General features: G+C 46.3%; 1 protein-coding gene across 3 annotated transcripts in view; it reads left to right on the top strand.

The window, feature by feature from the left end:
* Positions 1-18,188, top strand: part of DIP2C (disco interacting protein 2 homolog C) — a 251,485-nt gene that overhangs the window by 149,368 nt on the left and 83,929 nt on the right. For all 3 annotated transcript variants that reach the window (XM_041767644.1, XM_041767645.1, XM_041767646.1), the window contains 2 exons: positions 3,621-3,712; positions 8,139-8,249. In XM_041767644.1, the coding sequence (XP_041623578.1) occupies positions 3,621-3,712; positions 8,139-8,249 (203 nt within the window). The remainder of the gene's footprint in view (positions 1-3,620; positions 3,713-8,138; positions 8,250-18,188) is intronic.

Below are 18,188 nucleotides of genomic sequence, written 5' to 3' on the forward strand. Positions count from 1 at the left end.
GTAAGGTAGCCAGCCTTTGGGACCGCAGTATTGAGAAAGAGCTCTAGAAGAGGGTGGAAGGGCAGACAAAACCTTCCTAAGTGTGATTGTGTGCTTTTTATAGATTGCCTAGGACATTAATGAAACAAAGAAGCATGTGTTGAACACATAATATAAAGCAGGAATGCACTAGGACTTGGAGAAATAAAGATATCAAACATTTTCTGTCCCCTAATCCCTAAGAGGGAGACAAGTTGGTAAGTCTTATGGTAGATAAACAGTAACAACCCTAATTTGGACCGCTGCAAAATCCAAAGTGAAATAAAACAAATTCGGCTTTTTTTCATTCAAAACAAATGTTACAAGCAAAAAAATTCTAAATTTAGCTTCTACATTTAAAATAGGAAAAAGATTAAAGCAGTGATTTTAATTTATGGGAAAGTTAAAGTTGCTCCTATTGCTACCATCACATTAACATAACATCACACACCTTGCCGGCTTCAGAAGGCTGCAGAAGCTCACACCGTGAGAGACCTTTATGTGTCTCTGAGCTCAGGTTAGATTTCAGAATCCTTGTATTCTATTTCAAGCTGTGTCCCCACATGGGTTCCACGGAGGGAGCATCTCACGCTGGGCTGGGGGTGGGGGCGGGGATGGGAAGGGTACAGGTTCTTCAAAACTGGCCATTCTTCTGGTTCAACACTCGTAAAGCAATCAATATGATTGATCATATCAGCAAGAGAAAAAACAAGAACCATATGATCCTCTCAATAGATGCAAAGAAAGCATTTGACAAAATACAGCATCCATTCCTGATTAAAACTCTTGAAAGTATAAGGATAGAGGGAACATTTCTCAGCATCTTAAAAGCCATCTACAAAAAGCCCACAGCAAATATCTTTCTCAATGGGGAAACACTGGGACCCTTTCCCCTAAGATCAGGAACAAGACAGGGATGTCCACTCTCACCACTGCTATTCAGCATAGTACTAGAAGTCCTCGCCTCAGCAATCAGGCAACAAAAAGAAATAAAAGGCATTCAAATTGGCAAAGAAGAAGTCAAACTCTCCCTCTTCACAGATGACATGATACTCTACATAGAAAACCCAAAAGACTCCACCCCAAGACTGCTAGAACTCTCATACAGCAATTTGGCAGTGTGGCAGGATACAAAATCAATGCCCAGAAATCAGTGGCATTTGTATGCACTAACAGTGAGACTGAAGAAAGTGAAATTAAGGAGTCAATCCCATTTACAACCCAAAAGTATAAGATACCTAGGAATAAACCTAATCAAAGAGATAAAGGATTGTACCCTAAAGACCACAGAACACTTCTGAAAGACATTGAGGAAGACACAAAGAGATGGAAAAATATTCCATGCTCATGGATTGGAAGAATTAATATTGTGAAAATGTTAGTGCTACCCAGGGCAATTTACACATTTAATGCAATCCCTATCAAAATACCATGGACCTTCTTCAGAGAGTTGGAACAAATCATCTTAAGATTTGTGTGGAATCAGAAAAGACCCCAAATAGCCAGGGGAATATTAAAAAAAGAAAACCATAACTGGGGGCATCACAATGCCGGATTTCAGGTTGTACTACAAAGCTGTGGTCATCAAGACAGTGTGGTCCTGGCACAAAAACAGACACATAGATCAATGGAACAGAATAGAGAATCCAGAAGTGGACCCTGAACTTTATGGTCAACTAATATCGACAAAACAGGAAAGACTATCCACTGGAAAAAAGACAGTCTCTTCAATAAATGGTGCTGGGAAAATTGGACATCCACGTGCAGAAGAATGAAACTAGACCACTGTCTTGCACCAGGCACAAAGATAAACTCAAAATGGATGAAAGATCTAAATGTTAGAAAAGATTCCTTCAAAATCCTAGAGGACAACACAGGCAACACCCTTCTTGAACTTGGCCACAGCACCTTCTTGCAAGATACATCCATGAAGGCAAGAGAAACAAAAGTAAAAATGAATTATTGGGACTTCATCAAGAGAAAAAGCTTCTGCACAGCAAAAGAAACAGTCAACAAAACTACAAGACAACCTACAGAATGGGAGAAGATATTTGCAAATGACATATCAGTTAAAGGACTAGTATCCAAGATCTATAAAGAAATTATAAACTCAACAGCAAAAAACAATCCAATCATGAAATGGGCAGAAGATGTGAACAGAAATCTCACAGAGGAAGACATAGACATGGCCAACAAGCCCATGAGAAAATGCTCCGCATCACTGGCCATCAGGGAGATACAAATCAAAACCACAATGAGATCCCACCTCACACCAGTGAAAATGGGAACAATTAACAAGGCAGGAAACTACAAATGCTGGAGAGGATGTGGAGAAAGGGGAACCCTCGTGCACTGTTGGTGGGAATGTGACCTTGTGCAGCCACTCTGGAAAACTGTGTGGAGGTTCCTCAAAGAGTTAAAAATAGATCTGCCCTACGACCCAGCAATTGCACTGCTGGGGATTTACCCCAAAGATTCAGATGCAATGAAATGCTGGGATACCTGCACCCCGATGTTTCTAGCAGCAATGTCCACAATAGCCAAACTGTGGAAGGAGCCTCGGTGTCCATCAAAAGATGAATGGATAAAGAAGATGTCTATGTATACAATGGAATTCCTCAGCCATTTGAAACGACAAATACCCACCATTTGCTTCGACATGGATAGAACTGGAGAGTATTATGCTGAGTAAAATAAGTCAATCGGAGAAGGACAAACATTATATGATCTCATTCATTTGGGGAATATAAAAAATAGTGAAAGGGAATAAAGGGAAAGGAGAGAAAATGGGCGAAAATATCAGTGAGGGTGACAAAACATGAGAGACACCTAACTCTGGAAAACGAACAAGGGGTGGTGGAAAGGGAGGTGGGCGGGGGGTTGGGGTGACTGGGTGACGGGCACTGAGGGGGGCACTTGGCAGAATGAACACTGGGTGTTATGCTCTATGTTGGCAAATTGAACTCCAATTAAAAAAAAAAAAAAGCTGGCCATTCTTCCTGATGTGGTTTTTAAAATCCTGTTACCAATCCTGCCTTGTGTTCCTTTTTTCCCCAGAGTTCAAAAGTTTAGTTCAGAATACTTACCACCATCTTTAACTCTCAGCATTCTTCTCCAAAAATCCTAAGTCCCCGAGGCTAGGAAGATTTGATGCTGAGGACTCAGGACTTGGAGAGGGAGGGGGACCAGGCTCCACTGTGTGTCCCCAGGACCCTTTGCATTCATTACAGTCACTTGAGCCAGGACCCCACTAACAGGTGAATCAGCAGTAATGCGCTCTTGCAATGATCCCTGCCCTACTTCACTCCCTTGAAATCTTCCCCTGGAACTTCTGTGATGATAAGTTTTCTGTGGCTTTGCTGTAGCTACTTTACATACCGAGAGTATTTGTATCAGAACCTTATTCCAGCATTGAGGCTTCTCAGATTTTATGAATCCGAGTTGCCGGCTCTTATTTTTCTTCTTGCTTCCAGAGACTGAGGAGAACTTGAAGGCTTACAATGAACTAGTTCTCTCTCTATATATAATTTCATGTGTATGTTGATATGTAACTGGAAATGCATGTGTCCACTTACTTGTGTCTTTGTCGTTTCTGTTGATAGGCAAACTGTGGACAAGAAGTATGAAGGTTGCTTACAACATTCTGCATAAATTAGGTACAAAGCAAGAGCCTATGGTACGACCTGGAGACCGGGTAAGTCTCTTGACATTACTACACCCGCAAATGCTTCGTCCTGCACGACACAGACACCTGCAGTCGGACATTCCGAGTTCAGGGTCTCCTACCGCGAACACACTAACTCAGGCTTTATTACATTAGCTGTGAGTCGGGATGCATGACACAAGGTGTCATGAGCCTTCACAACTCCATGAGCTACGCTGTAGCACTTCTCACGTTAAGAGCAAAAACCATAAAACTCTTAGAATAAACCTGGGGGGAAGATTCATAACAGAATTTGGCAGTGATTTCTTAGATGACACCAAAACACAGGCCACGAAAATAAATACATGAATCGGATTTCATAACAGTAGCTTGAGGGTGCCACAGGACGCTATCGAGGGTGAAAGGCAGCATAGAGGATGGGAGAAAATGTGTTTACAGAGCCTGTATCTGGTACGAGATTAGTCTCCAGAATATTAAAAAAAAAAAAAAACCTACAAGTCAGCAACAACCAAAAAAAATAAAAAATGCCAGAGAACTTGAATAGACATTTCTCCAGGGAAGTTCGGCAGATGGCCAGTAAGACCTGAAAAGATGCCTCGGGACAGGTACCTTTCAACCACACTGAGATACCACACGGGTTAGGCTGGCGAGGATGGAGAAATGGGAACTTCATGCTGCCGGCAGCAACCGACCCTGGTGTAGCCACTGAGGCAAACAGGACGGTGGTGCTTGCCCCAGCAGTCACCACGGAATTACCTCCTGACCCGGCAATCTACACGTCTGGTTCTCAGGGCAGCATCATTCACAGAATCAGAAAGGGGTGTAACCCCAGCGTCCGTGCACAGATGAGCGGGTGAGCAACGCGGTGGCGGTGTACGCATCGGATGGTCCTGCAGTCTTAGAGAGGAAATAGGTTCTGGCGCCACTAACCATGGAGGGGCTCGAGGGTTTTATGCTACGTGAGGTGAAGCGGCCACCAGGGAGGAATATACGAGGTTCGGGGAGAGGAGGGGCAGAGGGGAGGGGACGATGGGGGACCCAGGCTTCAGCTGAGGAACGCAATACCCTGGGGCTGGTTCTGGAAGGCGAGGCTGCTCAGCGGGGCCGATGTCCTTGGTGCCGCCAAGCTGTTGAGACGGTCAGCTTTGTGTTTACTACAATAGAAAGTCCATTGTAGAGTGACCTCTCCCTTCGCTCTGATTTGGCGACAGTCTTGAGTGGCTTTGTTAAACGTCCTGGTGCAGCGTGGCCTCCAGAGCTGCTAAGTTCTCCTACAGTAACGACGGCAAAGTGAAGCACCTCTGTTCAGCTCAGATGTTAGTAGGAATTGTGATAGAAATAAACTATGTAGGGAGGTTTTTCAGCAAAGGCTGACTTGAATTGTGTGAAGGGAACTACTTCCTAAGTTATCCTAAACATCATTCATGTGGTTTTGTACCTGGCGCGTGCACGTAGGTACTTTTACTAAATAAATATACATAATGATAGTGGTCAGTTGATCATAACCTTCTATTGCAATAAACAGAATTTTTTACCCTCTCAAAATGACTTTTGAATAAAAGAATTTTCCCCAGGATGATGAGCGTTCAGTCTTTGACATAAACCTTTATAGACATTTTTCATGTGGGTGACCTTATTAACATAGTTTGGGCTTTTAAGAAGGCATTTATGTGCCTACACTGAATGGGGTTTGAGATGTGTAGCGGGAGCTTCAGAAGGTACAGAGGTGCGCGATGTGGAGCCTGCCTTCTAGGAGCTGGCGGTACTAAAACATGCACACATTATTGATAATTAGCTTTTGTATAAATTGGAACATGATGAAGGTCTCAGAAGTGGTGAGAGCCTGAGATGCACTGTCGGGGGGTGGGGCGGACAGAGCTTCCTCATTTGGGAGGAGCACGTGCGCCCCGAGGAGGCCCTCGTGAGCTATGGGCCAGCGGCCGACCAGTGTGAGAAGGAGCCAGGGCACGCAGAGAAGGGGGGATCGCTTTAAGGAGCGCGACCCTCATGGACGCTGGGGTGGCCTCTGCCTCCTGCCAGGTGGGTGCCTCCATGCCCTGGGGGGGGAGGGTTAGGTCCAGACCCATGTCAGAAATACGCGGAGAATTATGTGGAGGGGAGCTGTGTTGTGCACGGCTCGGGAATCACCGCGGAGGCACCAGTAAGACAGACGTGTGACTGGTTCTGACGTGGAAGGAAGATGTCATGAGAAGAGTGAGCCAAGCACAGACTTCCCTTCCTGAAGCTGCAAACAATAGCAAACACTTTGTTCTTATTCTGAGTCTTCAGGTGTTTGACCCTTTCTGTCGACCACTTTGATGATGTCAGGAACAGAATCATGCACGATTTTATATTCAGCTCTTACTGCCTTCACATTGGCACATGCAATCCCGTCCTATTGCCACAGCCCTGCGGGGCGTCCCTAACGCGGCGTCACTAGCGGGGCCGCGCGGACAGAGCGGGGCAGTTCTGGATCTCAGGTCCAGGTGAGCCTCCACCAGCAGCGCTGGGCCGGCAGCCAGCCCCGGGCTCGGAGGCAGACGGGCTGGTCCGCGGCGTCCCCACCGTGCTGTCGGGTGTCGGACCTGGAACAGATGCTGGGGGAAGCCAACGAGTCCGTACTGACCTGTTCCCACAGGAACAGGGGCAGCCCTCTGCTCCAGGTGGAAGTTCGGCGTCTTCCGTGATTTGACTGCAGTTTGGATGACTCCCTCTCACGTGTGGGTGCTTCAGGGAAGGAGGTCTGGGCAGCGGCTCGCTGCGAGCCTCCAAGTACTTACCTGATGGCAGCTTTGCCAGATCCAGGTCTACACACGCGCTGTGGACGCGGCTGCCGTCGACGCAGCACACCTCGGGCTATTCTAAACCTCAGGTGGTTCTTTACAATAACTGCTGTGGTTCATACGCACAGACGTACACGTAAATCCTCGGCTCCTCCAGAGGATCCTGCTCATGGCTGCCTGGCCTCTGGCTGGAACAGAATAAGGATTAGCACAACCGCACGTACTCCTCAGGCTCTCTCAAGCACGGTCCTTCAGAATGGCCTTTCCTGGCCTGAGGGGTGACTGATCTATCACTCGTTGACTTCAGTCAACCGCAGGAATGCCATTTAGAAAGGAAACCTTCATTTAATCCCAAACTTAGTTTCCACCCGCTGTCCAACGAGGCCAAGTTTAAGATGCGGCACGTCCTGTCCTCAAGTGCCGTCTGAATCCATTCGTGCCCATTTGCTTATTGAAATAGGGAGATAGAGTCCTACTCACTGCCCATGGCAAAACTAATAACATCTAGTAGGACGGTATTCGAGAAAAAACTGGTGAAGTTCCTGAGTGAGGTAACGCAGAAGTGACCTGTGCACATTAAGTCACGGGAGCCGCGAGCTCCTGAGCACACGGCGACCTCGTCCAGGGCCGCGGGGAGGGAGCGCGCAGACACCGGACAGCTGCGCGTTGCCCGAGGCCAGAACGTGAGGCCGCTCCCCCAGGGGCCACAATAGGACCAGCGAGTTGGGGCCGCGTCGGTGAGCTGGCCCGCAACCCCAGGGAGCCCCACTTGAGCCACACTGGGTGACCTGCTTGTAGGCAGTAGGCGCCCACATACAGGGAAGTTCTGACAAATTTGCATAACACGTTAAATGTGGCAATAAAAATAATTCAAAAAAAAGTACAAAGTTATGAAGCCTTTGCATAACTGGGAGTTAATGCTGTCAGGTGTGTTTAAATTCATCCTGGTTTTAGGGCGCGTGTGGAAACAGGTGAGTAGGCAAGGGGCAGGAGAGCTCGACACAGGGGCACAGTTCACACCATCCTCCGGAAGACTCGTTCATCACGAAAATGCCCTCAGGGCTGTCGGGAGACATCCTAAAAGTCACGTGATCTGTGGGACCCTAGATTGACCCAGCTTTTATAGCCCGTGCTTACTGGGTGCTTCGTCCCCGAGGCCCCTGGGAGGCTCTGGGCGGAGGGGGAGCAGGTGTCCCTGATGCCCTCCGAGGGGCCGCGGGTGTCGCCCTGCGCCAGGCTCGCCCGGCCCTCCCTGCCCCCTGAGATGCCCTTGCCCACAACACTGGGACGCGGGGAGGCAAATGAAGCCCAGGGGCAGGGAGTCCCGTGGGGTCAGGCGATGTCAGGCTGGGGGCCGCATGGACACACGAGGAGGCGCCCGCGGAGCACGTGCGCACGGCCGTGGCTCACGGGTGCGTGAAGGTGCACGACAGGACGTGCGCCGACCGCCTGGGTGGCTGTGTCCTGGGCAGGGTCTCGGGGGACCGGCCGCGACGTGGCTGGCTTCAAACGTCAAAGGGAAGTACGTGAAATTGGCTAAAATGCATCTGCCCCAAACGAGCCTGCGGCGCGCCTGCTGTGCAGGCTCTGCCCTCGCTGCCCTCCCTGGGAACGGCCGGCCGCTCGGGTTGCACCCCCTCGGTCCTGGGGCTGACCCCTGTGTGTGCCCGCAGGTGGCGCTGGTGTTCCCCAACAACGACCCCGCCGCCTCCATGGTGGCGTTCTACGGCTGCCTGCTGGCCGAGGTGGTCCCCGTGCCCATCGAAGTGCCGCTCACGAGAAAGGTAAGGAGGGATGCAGCCCTCAGGTTGGGTGCTCGGGCTCGGGAAGCCTCGGCGGCTGCGTGTGGCCCAACAGGCTCGGGGTGTTGCGGGTTCTGGGGCTCTGTTGGAGTCAGCCGGACGGGCAGGGGCACGGTTGCTGAGGGCCCGGCGGTTACTCAGGTGCAGGCTCTGTGCCCTGGTACCACGCCAACGGCCGTGCCAGGCGGTGGCGCAGGAAGGTGCCGACCTCACACCCTCCCCCCACCACCCTGTGGTCACCCCACGCCGAGCGCTACTCCGGAAGGATTCCCTCCCAGGAAAGGCCTGAGAACTGGCTGAGCAGCTCCCTCGTGTAAGGGGAGGGGGCAGGAGAGGCAGAGGCGCCCGCTGGCCCAACGGCCCACACGTGGCAGGGATCTCAGAGATTCGGAGCATTCTCCCGGGGTGAGGGGTCCACGCCCAAAGTCAGGCATTCCAGCTTGGAGCCTGCATCCGACTGTGAGCCCCCAAAACATGGGGCTTGTACCCAGTATGCCCACGGAGCTCATACTCACTCGCCCCAGGGCCCTGTGCAGCAGGAACGGCTCGAAAGGGGATTATGCTGTGTGTGAAGAACCCCTTTGCTAATCTTAGAGCATCTCCCAGGGCCAGGGGCCTGTGGGGACTGTGGGGACAGAGGCACTGACAAGCGCCGCTTTTGTGCTTTGCTTCTACTTTGCCACTGCTGCTCTGCTGAAGCCACGGACTGTGCCCCAGCCCCTGTGCACTCCCACTGCGGCGCTGGAGCCAGTGGGCACGCCACAGCCCCACTCTCCTGCCACCTTGCTAAAGCCGGCAGGTGCCCACAGACCGCACAGGGAACACCCATGCATGCCTGGCTCTGGTAGCCAGGGGGCTTGCATACCTGGGCCCCACAGGACCCTACCACTTGGAGGGAGTTCTTGACAGATGACCATGCAGGGCACGCACAGGCAGCACACAAAACATGCCCAGTGTGTCTGTGATGAAAGCCTATTCACTTGTCCTGGGGCTGCAGCCTGAGGCACAGGCTTCGGGTTTCCCACACATTTGGAGATGACGAGGTACTCTCAGGGAACACAGATGAGGGCCAACTTTGCCCTCTTCCTTGATCTTGGTACAGCTCACTGGCACCTCCCAGAAGGGACTTACACACTCATCTGGAGCCCTGATGTTTGTAACTCTAGCCCAGGAGACACCTCCAGACGTCCTGGTGTGGAGGCCAACAGGGTTTATGATTGTGGTCCCGCTGGACTGTATATATCTACATACATTGAAAGCTGCCAGAGAGCCTGGCTCCAGTCAGACTGAAACTTGGTGCTTGGTGGGATTCCTCCCTTTGGAACACAGAGGCATCTTGGCACACCCTCAACAAAGGGAATGTGTCTGGAATAAATCTGGCTGCTTAGACAATCAGAGAAGTTCAAGAGACAAGCAAGGGCAGGGCTGCATGAGAAGGGTCATCACCTACACAGACCACTCCTTGTAGCCTGGGAGAGGTGGCTGCTCCACTTAATACAGAGAATCAGGGCAGCCCAGGTGGCTCAGCAGTTTAGCTCTGCCTTCAGCCTAGGGCGTGATCCTGCGGACCCAGGATCGAGTCCCACGTTGGGCTGCCTGCATGGAGCCTGCTTCTCCCTCTGCCTGTGTCTCTGCCTCTCTCTGTTTCTCTCTCTCTCTCATGAATAAATACAATCTTAAAAAAAAAATACAGAGAGTCAAACAAAACGAAGAAACAAAGGAATCTGTTCAAGAATAAAGAACAAGATGAAACCTTAGTGAAATGGAAATAAATAATTTACCTGATAAGTAATTCAAAGTAAGGGTCACAGAGACACTCACTGAACTGCAGAGAAGAATGGATAAACACAGAACTTCAACATGGAGATAGAAAACAGAAGGGAATGCCAAACAGAAGTCCCAGAGCTTTAGGAATATTACAACTGAACTGAAGGATGCCCTGGGAAGTTCCCACTGGATGAAGCAGAAGAAAGTGTCAACAATCAAGAAGACCGCACAGTAGACCTCACACAGAGCAGCAAAAGGAAACAAAGACAATTTAAGTTTTAATCTGTCAGACATCAGGTGGAACAGCGTCCACATTAGGAAGTCTCAGAAGGAGAGGAAAGAAAGGGGCAGAAAGTGTAAGTGAAGAAATAATAGTAGAAACATTATTTTTCAGCAGACACCTTGCAGGCCAGGAGGGAGCCACAGGGTATATTCCATATGCTGAAAAGAGCATAGAGTATCCACCAAGGATACTCTGGCCAGCAGGGCTGTCATTCAGAATTCAGGAGCGTTAGTTTTCCAGACAAGCACAACCTGATGGAGTTCATCACCACCAAACAGGTCGTTCGAGAAATGTTAAGGAACTTCTGTAAACTGAAAAGACAGGGCATTGATTTGTAACAATAAAATAAATGCGAGTATAAACCTCACTGGTAAAGGTCGATGTAAAGTAAAGGTAATGGATTAATTACTTATAGAACTGGAATAAAAAGACAAAAACAGTAAAAATCATGAAAACTACAGTACTTAGGGGATACACAAAGTAAAACGATGTAATATGAAAATATTAAGTATGGGAGGGCAGGTAAAAACTCAGAATATGTTTAAACTTAAGTTGCTATCAAATTAAAGTAGGCTGAGTATCTATATCTATATATATATGTATATATATATATACACACATAACACACACATGTACATGTATTAAATGTACATGTGTGCGTGTCTACAGGCTGTTGTTCTGTGTGAGCCTTATGGTGACCAAAAAGCAAACACCTCTGGTAGAGACAAAAATGAAAGGGAAAGGAATCTAAGTGTAACACTAAAGAAAGCCATTAATCACAAAGGAAAAAAGGAAGGAAAGAAGAGAAAGGCCCTACTGAAAAAAAGCAGAAAACAATAAACAAAACAGCAATAGGTATCTACTTATCAATAATTGCTTCAAATGTAGAATGACTAAATTCTCTAATCAAAAGACATAGAGTGAGTCAATGGGAAAAAAGCAAGAGCAATCTGTGCTGCCTATGAGATTCTTCAGATGTAAAGACACACAGACGCTGAAAGCGAAGGGAGGCAGAAAGGTATTCCTGGACGTGGAGATGAAAGAGTAGCTGTAGTTACATCAGACAAGGTGCACAAAGACTATTAATGGGAGACAGAGGGGGATTACATAACGATAACGGGATCAGTCCACGGAGAAGACATGACATTTGTAAACATTTACGTACCCAGCACAGGAGCACCTGCACATATACACAAATAGTAGTAGATCTAAGGGGAGAAATGCCATATGGCAGGAGTAGGGGTCCTACACCAATGGTTAATTTATGTGGAACGCTCCATCCATAAGCAACAGATGCACATTCTTTTCAAGGGCATTTGGAATGTTCTCCAGGATAGACCCCATGTTAGGCCACAAAGCAAGTCCCAGTAAATTTAAGAAGAGTGAAATGACATCAAGCATCTTTTCTGTCTCACAGTGGTATGAAACTAGAATTCACTTACATGAAGAAAACTAGAAATATGTGGAGATTAAGCGACATACTACTGAGCAACCCAGTGGATCCACAAGGAAATCAAAGGAAAAGTGAGAAAAACAGCTCGAGACTAATTTAAACAAAAATAGAACATACAAAATCTATAAATTCAGCAGCAGTGGTTCTAATTGTGAGCCTCAAGGAACTAGAAAAAGAGCAAATGAAGCCCAGAGTTAGTAGAATAAAGGAACAATGATCATTGTGGGAATACCATAGAGAATATAGGGGGAAAAATCAGTGATACCAAGAAGCTGGTTCTTTCAAAAGATAAGAGTAGTGGGACTTTTAGCTAGACTCGGCAAGAGAACAAGAACAGGACTCAGATATCAGAAATGAAACAGTTACAGCCACAGAAAGACAAAGAGTTATAGGAGACTACTAAGAACTATATGCCAACTACTTGGACCCCTTGAATTAGATAAATTCCTATATACATGCACTCTTCCAATGCTGAATGATGAAGAAGTAGACTATCTGAATAATACTTACTACCGGTCAGTAGTAAGGAGATTGATTAAAAACCTCCAGCAAACAGAAGTCTAGACCAGATGTCTTCACTGGTGAATTTCACCAAACATTCAAAAAGATGTAATATCCATCCTTCTCAAACCCTTCCAAAATATTGAGAGGAAGGAAAGCTTCCAAACTCCTGTTACGAGGCAGCATTACTGTGATACCAATAGCAGACAAGGATGCCATAAGAAAATAAAATTACAGGCCAATATCCCTGATGAACTTAGATGCAGAAATCCTCAACAAAATGCTAGCAAATGGAATTCAATAATACATTAAAAGGACCATATTCCATTATTTAGTGGGATTTATTTCAGGGATGCACGGGTAGGCCAATGTTCATGAATCAGTCAATGTGATACACTACATTAACAACATGAAGGATAATCATATGCTCATGGATGCAGAAAAAACATTCACAACATTCAAATGTTATTTTTTAAGTTTTTATTTAAATTCCAGCTAGTTAACATGCAGAGTTATATTACTTTCAGGTGTACAGTATAGTGATTTAACAATTCCATACGACGTCAGTACTTACAAAGCAAGTACACTCCTTAATCCCCATCACCTGACTCCTCCTACCCCCAACCCCCTCCCCTCTGATAACCATCAGTTCTCTATAGTGAAGAGGCCATTTCTTGGTTCACCTTTTTCTTTTCCTTCTTTGCTCATTTGTTTTGTTTCTTAAATTCTATATATGATTGAAATTGCATGGTATTTGTCTTTCTCTGACTTATTACACTTAGCATCATACTCGCTAGCTCCATTCATGTCATTGCAAATGGCAAGACTTCATTCTTTTTGATGACTGAGCAACATCCCAGTGGGTGTGTGTGTGTGAGAGAGAGACACACACACACACACCACATCTTCTTTATCCATTTATCAGTCGATGGGCATTTGGGCTGTTTCCATAAGTTGGCTTTTGTGGATAATGCATGTATACCTTTGAATTAGTATTTCTGTATCTTTGAGGGGTAGATATTTAATAGTACAGTCGCTGGGTCATAGGTAGCTCTATTTTAATTTGTTGAGGACCCTCCACACTGTTCTCCAGAGTGGCTGCACCAGCGTGTGTTCCCACCAGCAGCGTAAGAGGGCTTCCCTTTCTCCACATCCTCCCAACACCTGTTGTTTCCTGTGTTGTTGATGTTAGCCATTCTGACAGGTGTGAGGTGATAGCTCATTGTGGTTTTGATCTGCGTTTCCCTGATGATGAGTGATGCGGAGCATCTTTTCATGTATCATTGACCATCTGTATGTCCTCTTTGGAGAAATGTCTATTTGTCAGCATTCATTGTTGATAAAAAAAAAAAAAAAAAAAAAAAAAAACTCGGCAAAGCGAGCATAGAGGGAATATACTTCAAATTAATAAAGGCCATGCATGACAAGCCCACAGTTAACTTTTTACTCACTTGTGAAAGGCTGGAAATTTTTCTTCTTGCCAATTCTACTCACCATAGTATTGGAAGTCTTAGCCAGAGCTGCTAGGCAAGAAAAAGATGTAAAAGGCATCCAGATCATTAAGGAAGAGGTAAAACTATCTCTGAGGAGATGACATGATTTTATATATAGACAGTTCCACAAAAAAAAATATTCAAATTATTCAGTGAATTGAGTAAAGTTGCAGGGCAGTAAATCAACACGTAAAAATTGGTTACATGTCTAAACATTAACAGTGAACTATCAGAGAAATTAAGAAAACAATTCCATCAATAGTTATATCAAAAAATAAAATACTTAGGGATAAATTTAACCAAAGAGATGAAAGACCTCTGAAAATCATAAGACGTTGATGAAAAAAAATTGAGGAAGACACAAATAAATGGAAGTATTTTCCATGCTTATGGATTAGGAGAAATAATATTGTTAAAATGTCCATATTACCCAAAATATCTTACAGATTCAGTGCAGGCCCTATTAAAATTCCAGTGGCACCATTCACAGAAGTAGAACAAACATTCCAAAAACTTGTAGGGAACCATGGAAAACTCCAAATAGCCAAAGCAACCTAGAGTAAGAAGAGCAAAGTTGGGGACACTGTCTCTGAGTTCAAGCGACATTACAAAGCTATAGCAATTAACACAGTATGTTATTATCCAGAAACAGACACATAGGTCAGTGGAATATAATAGCCCAGAGATAAACCCACACGTATGTCACCAATTAATTTAGGATCATAAAGTTAAAAGATTCACGAATACATAATGGGGAAAGGACAGTCTCTAATAAATGATGTTAGGGAAACTGGATAGCCACATGCAAAAGAATTAAACTATCTTAGATCCCTATCTTACCCAGTACAGAAAATTTCACTCAAAATGGATTAAAGACTTGAAGACCTGAAGCCATAAACTCGTGGAAGAAAACATAGGCAGTGAGCTCCTTAACATCAGTCTTGGTGATGATTTTTTGGATTGGACACCAAAGGCAAAGGTAACAGAAGCAAAACAAAACAAATGAGACGTTAAACTCAAAAGCTTCACAGCAAAGGAAACCAGCACAATGAAAAGGCAAATTCCATTCCTACTGACTGGGAGAAGATGCTTGCAAATTGTGTCTCTGGTAAGGGATACTATCTGAAATACGTGTAGAATTCATACCACTCAATAGCAAAAGACACATCCAATTAAAAAGAGGGAGAGGGGATCCCTGGGTGGCGCAGCGGTTTACTGCCTGCCTTTGGCCCAGGGCGCGATCCTGGAGACCCGGGATCGAGTCCCACATCGGGCTCCCGTGCATGGAGCCTGCTTCTCCCTCTGCCTATGTCTCTGCCTCTCTCTCTCTCTCTCTGTGACTATCATAAATAAATAAAAATTTAAAAAAAAAAGAGGGAGAATGCCTGAATAGACATTTTTCCAAGGGAGATAGGTGGCCAATAGACACAAAGATGTTCAACATCACTAATCATCATGGAAATGTAAATTAAAACCACAATGAGATATCACTTCATACCTTTTAAAATGGCTAATATCAAAAAGACAAATGGCAAGTATTTAGCAAGGATGTAGAGAAAAGGGAACCCTTGTGCACTGTTCATGGGAATGTAGACTGGTGCAGCCCCTGTGGAAACCAGATGAAGGTTCCTCAAAAAATGAAAAATAGAACTACCTTACAATCCAGCAGTTATACTAGGTATTTTTCTAAACAAAAACACTAATTCAAAAAGATATATACACCCTTATGTTCACCGCAGTATTATTTACAATAGTCAAGATATGGGAACTACCTAAGTGTCCACCAATGGATGAATGGAAAAAGAAGAGGTGCTATATACATGCGATGTAATATTACTTGGACATAAAAAAGAATGAAGTCTTGCCATTTGCAATGACATGGAGAGACCTTGAAGTGCTAAGTGAAAGAAGTCAGAGAAAGACAAACACCATATGATTGCTCTTAAATATGGGCTCCAAACAGACACAACTCATAGATAGGATAGATTTGGTGGTTGCCAGTGGTGGTGGTTGTGGGGTAGGTGAAATGGCTGGAGGGGGTGGACAGCTACCCCCTCCAGCTACAAATAAATAAGTCATGGGGACGTAGTGTACGTAGTGATAGTGCGCTGCACATTCGAAAGTTGCCAAGAGAGTAAATCTTTAAAGTTCTTTTCTTTTGTAGTGATTTTGCAGTGTATACAGATACTGAATCATTGTTTTACCTCTGCAATTAATAGAATATTGTATGTCAATTATACCTTAATTAAAAAAAAATTGAGCTTGGTAATGTGTCAGTAACTAAGTCTTAGAATATCTCATTCCTCACTGTCTTTACACTAGAAATCTGAATAAATGATACATATTTTTTTATTTTGGGGGGTGTTGGTTGTGGCTTATGTTTCTGTGTTTGGACATGATGGAGTCCCTTGTTCACCTACGATTTACTAGATGTGCATCTACATCTTGCCGTTGTAGTGTGGTCAAGTATAAGAAACTTAAGTTGTACATATCCCCCATATCAGTGTAAGTTTTTCCATCCACGTGAATGACGTTCCATAGGAAAGTAGACCCGAGACATCCAGGAAGAGACAAGGGGAGGAGACTCTACTAGGGCTGACATTGATGGTCCCTGAGGACCCACGGTCTGATGTCCACAAGGGACGGTCCCCTCAGTCACTGTTACATTCTGCATGATGCCCTTGGACTCTGCACTGGGTTGATCTCGCCGTCATTCAGCACATTGTCCTGCACAAACTGTGGGATGACGCTCCTAGCTCCAACATGTCGTGGTTTACATGTGCCCCAGGCTCAGAGTTTCTGGAGAATTTTCCAGATGTCCTATGGCTACTCTGATACTAAATGGGGTTATTCACCTTCCGGCGCCTTAGGGATGCCTCAGGGCCCCTTGACGGCACATGTGTACATTTCAAACTCTGCTCCTTAGAATGAAAAGAGAGAATGTGAAGTCCCCTTAGAAAATGAAGAGGATGGTTGCTGGTTTGGTTTCCTGGTTACAAATCCTGGGAGTTGCCTCCTTGACCTCTTGGGCAGACATCAGTGTCCAGCAGGGCAGCTCAGCTGGTGGCCACTGACCTCAGAGCTGCCTTCAGTGGCCTGATTCTTCACGTGTTGGCTGCCAGCATTCGAGGTGTGCAGTAGATACCCCACAAAGGTGATTCCTCCAATCCCGAGTCCTGCGATCTTCACGACTAAGAAGCGTGGAGGAGCTTGGGGATTGAATGGAGAGCCACGCTGTTTTAGGTGATTCTTTGTTGCTGTGGTCGATTCTACTACACTTCACCTGAAAACCTCCTCGGGGACCTACGATGCTCCTCTTCCCTTGATGTTAAGTTCAGTGGGTTGAAGCCCTTTGGAAATGCAAAGGGCTGGTTACCTTGAGTCAGGGCTCAAGGCCCTCTGAGATCTGTAGTCAGTAGCATCAAAAGGATAACCTGGAAAGGCCAGAGCCTGGTGTCTGCAGAGCAGGGCTGGTTGGCACTTGAAACCACTTGAGCCGGGAGGCACGTACCTCTGCCCTTGTGTCACCTGACACCATAGGCACATCCTTTCAAACACCACTGATGCAAACATGCAAAAAAACCAGTTTGGCCGCCACTTAACACTTCTAAATGCTTTGAAATAATGAGGTTAAGTATCCTTTGGACGTTTGACATACATGTAAGCTGTTCATTTTAATTGTAGTGGACACCTTTAGAATCGTGTGAATGTGACTTCAGTAATAACGGATGGGAGGAGAGGTGTGTTGTCATTGCCTCTGCTGTCCACTGGTCCCTGACAGCCCCCTTTGCCGAGGAGAACCTCTAGCGGCCACCCTGGTGGTTCAGTGAGGTCAGTGCAGGTGCGTGCAGGGGAGTGGACTCTCACCTGTGCCTTATTGGCCCTGCCGGCACTTGGCTGAGGCAGCTAGGCTGTGGCCTTCCAGGTGGTGTGCTCATGGCTCCCCAGCCCACGCAGGCCCTCAGATTATCAGCCTGTACCACCTGAAGACCGTTTTCTTATGAAAACAGAATGGAGAGATGACTTTGTCTTAAGCCAGAAGCTGAGCGTCCGTCCTCAGGCTCATGACTCTAGAACATGACTTTTGTGTCTGGAAAACTCCTTTTTTATTTTTATTTTAAGATTTAATTTATTCATAGACACAGAGAGAGAGAGGCAGAGACACAGGCAGAGGGAGAAGCAGGCTTCATGAAGGGAGCCCGACGTGGGACTCGATCCCGTGTCCCCAGGATCACACCCCAGGCTGCAGGCGGCGCCAAACTTATGCGCCACCGGGGTTGCCCTGGAAGACTCATTTTTAAACAGTAGAATCCACTGGCTCTGTGCTGTTCAGAATGGGGCAAGATGTGCCCGTAGGTGCCGGTGAGGGAGGCCGTGAGCGTCTCCTCTGCCTCCTGCTTCTGTGCGCACTGGATGTGCCACAG

Source organism: Vulpes lagopus, chromosome 8 (genome assembly GCF_018345385.1).
Source record: "Vulpes lagopus strain Blue_001 chromosome 8, ASM1834538v1, whole genome shotgun sequence".
Taxonomy (NCBI): Eukaryota; Metazoa; Chordata; class Mammalia; order Carnivora; family Canidae; genus Vulpes; species Vulpes lagopus.